This window comes from Anticarsia gemmatalis, chromosome 11, assembly GCF_050436995.1.
Source record: "Anticarsia gemmatalis isolate Benzon Research Colony breed Stoneville strain chromosome 11, ilAntGemm2 primary, whole genome shotgun sequence".
In the NCBI taxonomy this organism is placed as follows: domain Eukaryota; kingdom Metazoa; phylum Arthropoda; class Insecta; order Lepidoptera; family Erebidae; genus Anticarsia; species Anticarsia gemmatalis.
Genome location: NC_134755.1, coordinates 6,689,926 through 6,701,990, shown reverse-complemented (window position 1 = coordinate 6,701,990; position 12,065 = coordinate 6,689,926). Strand labels below are relative to the sequence as shown.

The 12,065-nt window shown below is 36.3% G+C and overlaps 2 protein-coding genes across 2 annotated transcripts in view; both read left to right on the top strand.

Moving 5' to 3' along the window:
• The window catches only part of LOC142976731 (salivary peroxidase/catechol oxidase-like), a 159,969-nt gene that overhangs the window by 94,629 nt on the left and 53,275 nt on the right, over window positions 1–12,065 (top strand). The window lies entirely within an intron of this gene.
• LOC142976448 (peroxidase-like) overlaps window positions 1–12,065 on the top strand; it is an 85,725-nt gene that overhangs the window by 61,208 nt on the left and 12,452 nt on the right. The window contains exons 3-5 of the mRNA XM_076119815.1: window positions 2,773–2,974; window positions 5,438–5,628; window positions 8,168–8,344. Of these exons, the coding sequence (XP_075975930.1) occupies window positions 2,781–2,974; window positions 5,438–5,628; window positions 8,168–8,344 (562 nt within the window). The 5' untranslated portion in view covers window positions 2,773–2,780. The remainder of the gene's footprint in view (window positions 1–2,772; window positions 2,975–5,437; window positions 5,629–8,167; window positions 8,345–12,065) is intronic.

Below are 12,065 nucleotides of genomic sequence, written 5' to 3'. Positions count from 1 at the left end.
GTATTGACATGATGATATACTATTAATATTTTTACTTCAGTGTTATTGAACTAGATTTTTACAGACATATACGCCTTTTTCCTCATATAGGTAGGCAGAGAGGAAAGTACCTATGTATGCAGCTTGGTACGATCCTTGCAAACTTCCCTTACCTCATTCACACCATTCATACATATTGTAATACAGGACTGGCGGTTTGTCACGAAATAATTATCCATACGGATTTAGTTACGTAGAGACCTAGACTTGAAAAAGAGAGTGCCACATAACAGCACGATCTACATGACCACTCAGAAAGTATTGCCATATTTTACTGAGTAGGCGCCAAAATGTATGTATCGTATCCGAAGTTTGCCTTCTAAAGATAAATTCTGATGCAGCATGAATGATAAAATTGGATTTGGTATCTAAACATTGTTATATACTAGTTTTTTCAGTCGTCGACGTAACGTGAGTTAGGAAGCAAAAACAAGAGATTGCTAATTTCTTAGAATCAGGTGTTTAGAATCCGTGCAACTATCTCCTGCAAACTGCATCCTACCTATTTCCTGGAATTGAACTGAAAGTTGAGAACTCCTAATTAGCAACTAATTTTGTTTCTACATGCAAACGGCGTGCGAAGTTCCCGAGCTTTGCATTATTTTCTTATTGCATCACATTACTGAAATGAGGGCAGTAAGGAAATCACCACCACGTCTAATAACAGATTTCTGGTTCTCGACATTCGTAAGCTGATGGCATGCAAATGCTTCTTTGTGTTCGCTCCATTTAGTGGATAGACGGATTTCGTGATCCACATTATAGGAAAACGAAGCGAAGATTGTGAAAGCTTTTTCCGAAAATTCTCGCATTCATGGGCTTTGATCTTATCTCGTCATTGACTTATTTGGTGGAATAATTTGAGGAGCAGTGTCTTCAGAAGAAGTTAAAGTATGCGAATATACGTGACTTTTATTAAATAAGTCAGAGAGAGTATATACAGGGTGTGGCGTAAATAATGGATAATCCTTTACCAGAGGATGGGCGACTTCCCGACTGATCTATAAATTAAAATTTACCTCTGGCACAAGTGTCATAGTTTTTGAGATTTTGGCCATTTTGTGTGTTTTTTAAGAAAGCGATTTACGCTCTTAGTTTTTGATGCTGTGATCACAAATTAAGGCTTTTTTTTAATCCGTGTTTTGCAAATAAATCCTGAATAGATGTGCTATTGAATCTACAATATTGTCTTGTTATTACTACTTGTTTTTTATTTAAATTATGCATTCAAAGTTAAATTTTATAATCTTTCACAACTTTCGTGCAACTTTGAGCACTTGTGGTGAAAAAAAAATGTATCGTGGCTTTACTGCCCACGCCATAAATAATTTCTAAATTTTATTAGAATTCTAAATTGGTATAACATGCAGCATTATTACTGATTATTGTCAAAATATTACAAAGAACTTAAATTATTAACACTTTTGCCGGTCGACTAATTTTTTTTTGCACGCGTTTAAGCTAAGTTTGCTTTCAAATATTTATGTCTATAGGGTTATTACACTATTAAAGATTATTTAGATGATAAAAAAGCTTGGAACTGTGCTGCTTCTACCAAGTCTATTTCAAAATAATGTATTACAATTTGATGAAAAATTATTTATTTGTCAACAGATTAGTTTTCTTTAGATTTCTAATTATCTTTATTATTTGAATATTATTTATGTTTTGTATTTCTTTTTTTTTCTTTCTTTTCAACACCTCACACAAGTGCTCAAAGTTGCACAAAAGTGTTGAAAAATTATAAAATTTAACTTTGAATGCATAGTTTAAATAAAAGACAAGTAGTAATAACAAAACAAGATATTAGGTTCAATAGCACATCAATAAAATTCAGGATTTATTTGCAAAAAATTTTGGCCATTATGTGTGTTTAAAAAAGCGATTTACGCTCTTTTGATGCTGCGATCACAAATTTAGGCTTTTTTTAAATCCGTTTTTTGCAATTAAATCCTGAATAGATGTGCTATTGAATCTAGAACGCGCTTAGCGTGCAAAAATAAAATTAGTCGACCGGCAAAAGTGTTAATAATTTAAGTTCTTTGTAATATTTTGACAATAATCAGTAATAATGCTGCATGTTATACCAATTTAGAATTCTAATAAATATTAGAAATTATTTATGGCGTGGGCAGTAAAGCCACCATACATTTTTTTTTCACCACAAGTACTCAAAGTTGCACGAAAGTTGTGAAAGATTATAAAATGTAACTTTGAATGCATAATTTAAATAAAAAACAAGTAGTAATAACAAAACAAGATATTAGGTTCAATAGCTCATCTATTCAGGATTTATTTGCAAAACACGGATTAAAAAAAAGCCTTAATTTGTGATCACAGCATCAAAAACTAAGAGCGTTAATCGCTTTCTTAAAAAACACACAAAATGGCCAAAATCTCAAAAACTATGACACTTGTGCCAGAGGTAAATTGTAATTTTTAGATCAGTCGGGAAGTCGCCCATCCGCTGGTAAAGGATTATCCATTATTTACGCCACACCCTGTATATGGCAAGCTTTGAGAAACTAGGTACTGGTTCGAGTTGAGCCATCGATTAAGAGTTCGAATCTTTAATAGTAGCTTAGATTGGCAATCGGTTTTTGTTATCTCCCTGACACTGAATAAGAAATATCCTAACGTTATTTTTCTTTCACGTCTTTTAAATACCAGAATTATTTTAGACAACATCATTTTAAAACACATGTTACAACAACATTATTTTATTTGTTTCAGATACAAAAATGAAGTTAACAATATTCATCACACTGACACTGTGTGGTGTCATACAGGGTCTCTATCAGACCGGTAGACGGCCTACATTATTCCCGTTCTATCAAACTACGCCGAGCCTTCAACTGAGCGGTCCTGGGGCAAGCTTTGCGAGAGTCATTGCATACACTCCACCAGCCGAACGACTCCCCGTCAATGGATTTGGGTGAGACAAATACCTACTTCAAAATATTTTTAGGCCTGTTAGTATACCCATGAAGAAAAACCTGCCATTTTTCGTTTCGGGACAGGCAAATTCCAAAGAACGCTACTTATAACATATGTGTTTGATCTGATATTTCCCGAGGCCGTTTTTAAATAAAGAGTAAATTATCAGAAAACTCTTTATACTAAACATTACAAAGGTCTTTGTGAAATTAGTACTTTTACACTGTTAATTTTTATATAATTTTATGAAGAAGTTCCAGCGATTTTTTTATAAATTTCACGCACGAAGGGAATCGCAGGTAAAGTATGCGTATTTTTTTTAACTTGCTATACAAACGCGCTTAGCATAGTGCCAGTATAATTTTCATAAGTATCACGTTTTTGTGGTGTTATTCAACAAAATCAACTTAAGCTGAGTACTCACTGAGAATTACCATCGTAGTATTTCATGAGTTCACTTGTTATATTATTATGTACAATAATATACATATTCCTATTGTTACAAAAATATTACGTTTATTAAGATGTGATTACGTCTTTAAGTGAATACCCAGCTTACGAACTATCGATTTAATTATTGTGACCCCAATTTACAGTGGACGAAGAATTGCAGCACTATAATTTTGAGCAGAAATACCAAAGCTCAAAATAGCATAAGTGACTAATTTATGAGCACACGGTAAAAATGCTAAAGGAAGACTAAGTTTTGTAGATCAAATTTGATTGAACGCGAATTTATTTTTAATCAATATTTCTGTGACTGCTAAGTTTAAGAAGTTCTTAACATTTCGTTCAATCAAATCTCGTCTCAAATTAAAATCCTTGAACGTGGATGTAAAATGTGTAAAGTGGTTATTACTTCGTTAATTACCTAAGTATATAATTTTTGGTTTCCGACAGTGCGATATATGAATATTTTGGTTAAAAAAATATATTTTGTATTTTATATACCAATATCATAAGAAATAAAGCTTCATGTATCGCACTATCGCTAACTGTCTGCTTTCACACAAACCCCAGTACACCAGTAGTTATAGTATTGTGTATAATTATCACTGAAACGTCGGCAAGGATACTTTGTGCGACGGTATCTTCTGCACCATCGTTGCTAATGAGATATTTGTGTTGCATGTACTTGTGCCTCAATGCACCGATTCTGTCAACAGCCCGACGTATGATTATTCAAGTTCAAGCTCAAACTCGTATGACGGCGCACACGCCAGCTCAGCGGCCACAAGGTTATTTGTGTTCTATGTGATTAATCACTAACATCACGTAACTTCACTTAGATCATGCACACTCATTCCATTTTCTTCATTTAATTCCGACGATCGAAATTAATTTTAACATTTTACAAACTTTTTTTCTTTTTGTTTCTTCTCTATCATTACTGAATTCACTTTCATTTTCAATTAATTCAATCATCGACACTTACTTATTATTCAAGTCATTATAATAAATATTTTATACTATTAATATACTACAACTCTATGTAAATCTTACTGAAGCCAGATTAGGTACCAAGTCGAGCTTGTTTGTACGTAATACGGAAAACATCTCGTGGCTGAGAATACAGAACCAGTATTTTTAGCAACCCTATTGTGCCTGTTGGACCATTTCTCATAAATATTTAATACGTATGAATAGTTTTCTGGAGTGCGTACATTCCTTTTGTATAGATCGGCGCCGCAGCTTTCTCAGTAATGTGAAAGATCACATTATCATAGGCCAAATCAGCCAACTTACTAAATTTACAAAATCAGGCCGAAAAGGGTTGCTATTTTGTCAGCTAAAGTAGCTGGCAAAGGTTTGAAAATCTTTTTTAGTAAGTAGGTACTTCATTTTTAAAATAATTGCTCGGATTAAAATTTTATGTAACATAAAAGGACGTTAAAGGTCGCCCAAGACTATACATTTAAATAAGATTATTTATAAAGGCTATAATATTGCCCAAACAACGGCAAATTTAGATTTATTGCAGCTTCGCAAAGTAAATACAAGGATAAAAGGTCTCGAAGGATGCAATTATGTAATGTCAAAATAACTGTTGAAATAAATGTATGCACTTCCTAGCTTTAAGAGGAGCACAACACAATTGGAAGGTAACGCTGCAATTTATGTTATCGTAGTGTAGTTTTATGTCTTTGGTAATGGTTTTATTAGTTAGTTGCTATGTACATAGGCTTGATAAGTAGTTTGTAATTATAGATATTAACACTCTAAGTATATTATGTACTTATTATTATTTTGTATATTTTTATTCATTGTCATTTTCATTTTTACATTGAATGTATCATCAAGCGAGTCATTATAATAAAACTAAATAGTCGATTTCATTATCAATTGGTTCGATATTTTATTGGAATCTAGACTAGTTTTGTCATAATGGTTCGCTAGACAAACTAAATGTCTTCTGCTACCACGAAAAAGCAAGTTTTTTAAACTAGTCTTCTTCAAATAGTTTCAGCAACCCGCCCCCACCCTTGGGATCAGCTCAGGACCCAGGCACTCAGACGTGTGGTTTGTCTCCGCCGTTCTGTACCAAGACGAGGTACAGGTCCATTGATGGTTCCTGTAATAACCCACAAACACCGTCTTGGGGTATGCCCCAGACGCCTTATGGACGATTGACACAATACAAATATGCTGATGGTGAGTTTTATGTTATGTTTCATTTTTTTTAAAGACAACTCCCACATAAAAAATTGTTCTTGTGTCGCGGGGACTTTTACAAATACAAACAACGGACACAAAGTACAACTAGACCCGAAACAATATTTGTGGATCGCATAAATCATTGTTCCGTGTGGGAATCGAACCCACGACCTCCCGACGAAGAGGCGCGGTGACCTAAACCACTGCGACACGGAGGCAGTCAAATTATTACTTTAAGTAGCGGTATTTTATGTAATGTTGAAGAATTTGCAATGAATTTGCTATCCTGCTGCTGGACATGGAACTCACGGAATAGGTAGGCACTACATGACTACTTAATTAAAATATTATAATTGAAATTCCAATCTATGTTTATAATGCTAAATGAATGCATTCACTACTATCTTAATAGTTAATATACACGGACATGTAGAGAGCAATATGAGATCTAGAAAATCAAATATTTGATACGTCTTCTTCGTACATGACTTAGTATATTTTGCATTACCCAATGCTGGATGTTTTACAAATGTATGAAAGCAAGGACGATGCTGAGCAGGAAACGTCAAATAGTCCAAATCACATTAGCATGTGATTTTACTCTTCACTGACGACTTTGAATTATTGATGTCTGACATCTGAGCTCCACATGCCATGTGACTAAATTCATGCGGTGTTGATACAGCTAAAGCGACTTTTATCGAATTTACGAAAAGTTTTATTAGGTTATAGGTAGTACATGTTAAAGACTGAAGTTTAGACACATAGTGAATAGTTTTATTCAATACATGAAAAATATTTTTGATGTACCCTAGAATGTGTTTTACTCTTTTATCGCCAATCTCAGTCTGCAGCGGACTTTATGTAGCTTAATCAAAACACATTCAAAGTCATAATCCATTGATGGTATTATTTGTAACAAACGCCTTTATTCTCCACCATAGCTCCATAACGCACGACAATCAATCATCTATGTTTCCGTTTCTGATTAGATAACTTCCTTCTATTTATTATTTACTTTGGCGAAAGACTGAGCCGTCGTTTTCCTTTTAGCTACAATTTGATTAATGGGTATGACGTTTCGCAATTATTACTGGTAAGGGTTAGCGCTAAATGGTTACGATAATGGTGAAGTACGCGGCGGAAGGGATGTGGTTTGCGGGTGAAATTATGTACATAATTTATTTAATAAAGTTATAGGAGATCCTTCTAAGAATTTGCTAAAGCCAAGCCTCTAGATTGAAATCGTGTAGCTGCTAAGTCGATTAAGAGGTAAAACACATGTTACACTTACAAAGTCTAGTCAAGTAGTAAGTTTCTCAGCTAGTTCTACGTAAAAACTAAAAAACTTGTTTAACACCCCTTTTTCCATTAGCACTTAGTTATACTTTTTGTTGGAAACTCCTTACTTAATCCTTTATCTTAAATTGTAAAACAATTGTGTGATAAGTGCACTTTAAAAGCAACTTAAGATGAGTAAGTCTTATGTTATTTGTCGTGAAAAACCACCGGATATCTACGCAATAATCCTTCTTGTTAAACTTAGCAGAAAGTGTTGCCTAAACAAATCACGTACAGCCAGATTTCATATTAGAATATTCTCGACTATATTCTACATGGTATTCTCATTGTAGGAGAAATACTACAGTACTAGAATTTTAAGTACGTCACGTTTTTGTGAACTAGTCCTCCTAGCGACCCTTTCACGTAAAAAAAGCGTTAATCCCATGTGGACCCAATTTCCTAGGAATCCAAAATTCGTTCGCTAGGCTTCACGTAGGCTTTAGCTATATTGTAGGTAATTGTTATTTCTAGACTATAAAGCCTAAGCAATGTTTTACGGAATAATGCTATCAACATTTTTAAGCTTTCGCGTTGCATGTTTATTATCTAGCGGAACGCAAACATGCATTTTACTTCAGATTGCTACAATCTAAAGCAAATTACATGTTCACGGTAATTCCCAGTAATTCAAGGAGAAAAGCAGAAATGTTTATTTAGAAGCTAGTTACTAGTAGTTTGACTGCCTCCGTGGCGCAGTGGTTTAGGTCACCACGCCAACACTACTGCGTTGGGAGGTTGTGGGTTCGATTCCCACACGAAGCAATTATTTGTGCGATCCACAAATAATTGTTTCGTGTCTGGTTGTGCTTTGTGTCCGTTGTTTGTATGTTTGTAAAAGTCACCGCGACACAAGAGCAATTCTTAGTGCGGGAGTTGTCTTTTTCTTAATAAAATAAAAAAAAAGTAACGTTTTTTGATAGATGTCCGCTCTATTGTGTAAAAAGAATGAGATGAGATAATAAATAAATTAAGGATGACGTCGAAAAATAATAATATGGATAATGTTTTCAAAAGCGTTTACTAAACAAACGCTTTTAAACAAACAACATGTTTTTAATACAACAAAAATATTATAAAACTCACTTTGGACAGTAATTCGACTTTTTGTAATAACACTGCGAGACTTTTGCCCGGAGCAATCGCTACATTTTAATTTATTTAGGTTGTATTTTAACAAGTTGTGTATTTTCAGGTGTAAGTGCCATGGCGCGGTCAGCCTCTGGCCGTCCACTGCCGAATGCTCGTGAACTAAGTCTCGTTTTGTTCCCCGACAAGCATCTCGTGGACCCTGTATGGAATCTAAACACACAACAATGGGGACAAATCATCACTCACGATATGTCTCTCTCAGCTGGTGTCCCACAAAGAAGTAAGAATCTTATTTTTATAAACTGTGATTAGTAGCGTGATTCTCTACAGACGGTACTTTCGAGTGTCGATCGAGTTTGAAATTTAAACCATACTGCCAAAATAGTTCCTACGGCGTCCGTTAGGGGCACTGATCAGATTTTCATACAAAATCTCGCTCGCCGGTTGTAGATAATCGATAGTGGTAGATAATTAAGCTAAAGGTAAAATTATACAAATATGCAATATGCTGCTTTTAAATATAAAATGTTGAAGCAGGTCACATATTAAGGAAGGGTAAATTATCATGTCTTTTCGATTGTAAGAACAAAGATTAGAAACTGAAAATTACTATTTAGGGCTGAAAGAAGTTTCCGGATTTGGAGGCATTAAACATAGGCCTGTTTGAAAAAAAAGTGAAAGCCGGAAAATACGATGTTATTTTCCGTCGACTCGAACTCGAATATTTTTATGTTTTTAAACTCTCGCGACTAGTACACATAATATTATAATGCAACGGGTCTTATACGCGATTGAAAATTTAAAGGTTAGGATACCTTATTTGCTGCCCGACGTTTCGATCGCATTACAACGACCGTGGTCACGAGCTGACTGATGTGGCTGCTAAGCGTCGTCTTCTTGCGGCGCGAGTTTCGACGCCTACCCTCACTTGGTTTTCACTTAATGTACATTGTTCGGAATTGTCGGTACTTCGACACACAACACTAACGACGTCTTTACACTGGCGCGTTACGTCATGCCGGCGACGGCTGCACCTGCTGATGACAGGATTCCACGTAGATGATAAACGGTATCCCTCTTCACGGTTGAAATTGGTATGTTTTTTGATTTCAACCGCTTCTCGTACTATCCTGGAGTAATAGTGACGATCTGTGGAGAGGACCCGGGGTTGATGTAGCTCGATCCAGTGATTGGTTCCTGCTTCCAACAAGTGCTCAGCTATCGCGGATTTGTTGACTTGCCGGTTCTTGACAGCTGCGATATGTTCCTTGACCCTTTCAGCTATTGTTCTTTTGGTCTGTCCGATGTATGAACTACCGCAGCTACAATCCACCTTGTAAACGCCAGGTGTCTGAAGAGGAATTACATCCTTTGGCGTGCGCAAATGGTTAGCTACTTTGGAGAACGGACTATATACAGTCTTTATGGAGTATTTCTTCAGTACTGTTCCAACTTTATCCGTTACTCCTTTTATGTAGGGCATAAAAGCTGGTACTCTGCTAACACCAGTCTGACATTCTTGCCTCTTCAGACGTCGTTCGGTTCTCCTGTATCCGTTTCGCTTAAGTACCTCCTGAACGTGTGAGAGTTCACCGTCTAGGTGTTCAGGGTCGCATAGGTCGTATGCTCTAGTTGTCAGCGAAGCCACCACGGATTGCAGGTGTCGCGGATGATGATGCGAATTCGCGTGAAGATACCTATCGGTGTGTGTCGGTTTTCGGTAAACAGTGTGGCCCAAGGTACCATCTGTTCTCACCTTTACTTCGACATCGAGAAAGGCCAACGATCTGTCTGTCTCCATTTCCATTTTTCTCGATGTCGAAGTAAAGGTGAGAACAGATGGTACCTTGGGCCACACTGTTTACCGAAAACCGACACACACCGATAGGTATCTTCACGCGAATTCGCATCATCATCCGCGACACCTGCAATCCGTGGTGGCTTCGCTGACAACTAGAGCATACGACCTATGCGACCCTGAACACCTAGACGGTGAACTCTCACACGTTCAGGAGGTACTTAAGCGAAACGGATACAGGAGAACCGAACGACGTCTGAAGAGGCAAGAATGTCAGACTGGTGTTAGCAGAGTACCAGCTTTTATGCCCTACATAAAAGGAGTAACGGATAAAGTTGGAACAGTACTGAAGAAATACTCCATAAAGACTGTATATAGTCCGTTCTCCAAAGTAGCTAACCATTTGCGCACGCCAAAGGATGTAATTCCTCTTCAGACACCTGGCGTTTACAAGGTGGATTGTAGCTGCGGTAGTTCATACATCGGACAGACCAAAAGAACAATAGCTGAAAGGGTCAAGGAACATATCGCAGCTGTCAAGAACCGGCAAGTCAACAAATCCGCGATAGCTGAGCACTTGTTGGAAGCAGGAACCAATCACTGGATCGAGCTACATCAACCCCGGGTCCTCTCCACAGATCGTCACTATTACTCCAGGATAGTACGAGAAGCGGTTGAAATCAAAAAACATACCAATTTCAACCGTGAAGAGGGATACCGTTTATCATCTACGTGGAATCCTGTCATCAGCAGGTGCAGCCGTCGCCGGCATGACGTAACGCGCTAGTGTAAAGACGTCGTTAGTGTTGTGTGTCGAAGTACCGACAATTCCGAACAATGTACATTAAGTGAAAACCAAGTGAGGGTAGGCGTCGAAACTCGCGCCGCAAGAAGACGACGCTTAGCAGCCACATCAGTCAGCTCGTGACCACGGTCGTTGTAATGCGATCGAAACGTCGGGCAGCAAATAAGGTATCCTAACCTTTAAATTTTCAATCGCGTATAAGACCCGTTGCATTATAATATTATCGAATATTTTTGTAGGAATCCGTAGATTATTCTAAAAATTCGAGGCGATTTCGTCAGCTTGAATATACAAACATTTGTTTTTACAACCTCTATTAATCGTGATTCGGAAAAAATAGGCCTCTGCGTTATCGAAGTAAAATGGAAAATGAAAGTTCCCGGAATGTTATTTAAATATTTCAGTGTTACAAATAATCGTTTTGATGGAAATAAAATGAGTAAATGATATTAGAGGTAATGACATTTTTATATTTTAGTAAATTTGAAGCTTATTATCATGTAATTTAGTTTATATTAATTATTCAACCATCACCAAATCCATCACCCAAAGAAGCCGTTAACCACAACTGAAATAGTTGAACGGCCTTCGATGTTGACATTGCTGACGTGGGTTAGAAAAACCTTATCTATTGTAACCAACAAACTGGATCAGCAATATCCGGAAGAGAAAATATTTACCGGCAAAAATTTATGCGAACATTTATTTTTCTATGGGGTTTAGTTTGCGTAGAGTAAGTACCCTTTTTCCTAAGCATGATGTAGTTTTAGGATGAAAATATTATAAACGAGTCCTACTAATATTATAAATGCGAAAGTATGTGAAGATGGATCGACAGATGTACCTGTATGCATGTTTATTTGTTTCTCTTTCACGCCAATAAAACTAAAGGGATTTTAATGAAATTTAATACTCAGATAGTTTATAACCTAGATTAATCCAATTTTTACAACGGGAAATCGTTTCACGCGGTCAAAGTCAAAGTCAGGTAGAAGCTGATGTGCCAATAAACAAGATAAGATAAGTAGGAAATAGTCAAAAATTACACTCCTCGAGCTTACGCGACGTTTATTAGACAAGTATGTCGTAACATTTGATATAGTGCCTGATACAGTCTCAGGTACATATATTTTCCTTAGGTAATATATGCATGACGATAGATTTCATGTTAACTATCAATGCGTAAAGGTTTCTACTGAAATTATAGGTCTATATTTAGCTCTAATTAAAAGTGTTTATAATGCTTTGCTTTACGACATAAGCTTATGTGTTTGTTCTAAAAAAATTGATAGGATTTGTGGCCAATACGATCAAGGACATAATTTGGTTTTGTAATAAAATACTCCCATGATTTTATGTAGACATTGAAGCTGGGTTTATACCGCAAGATAAAGGAGT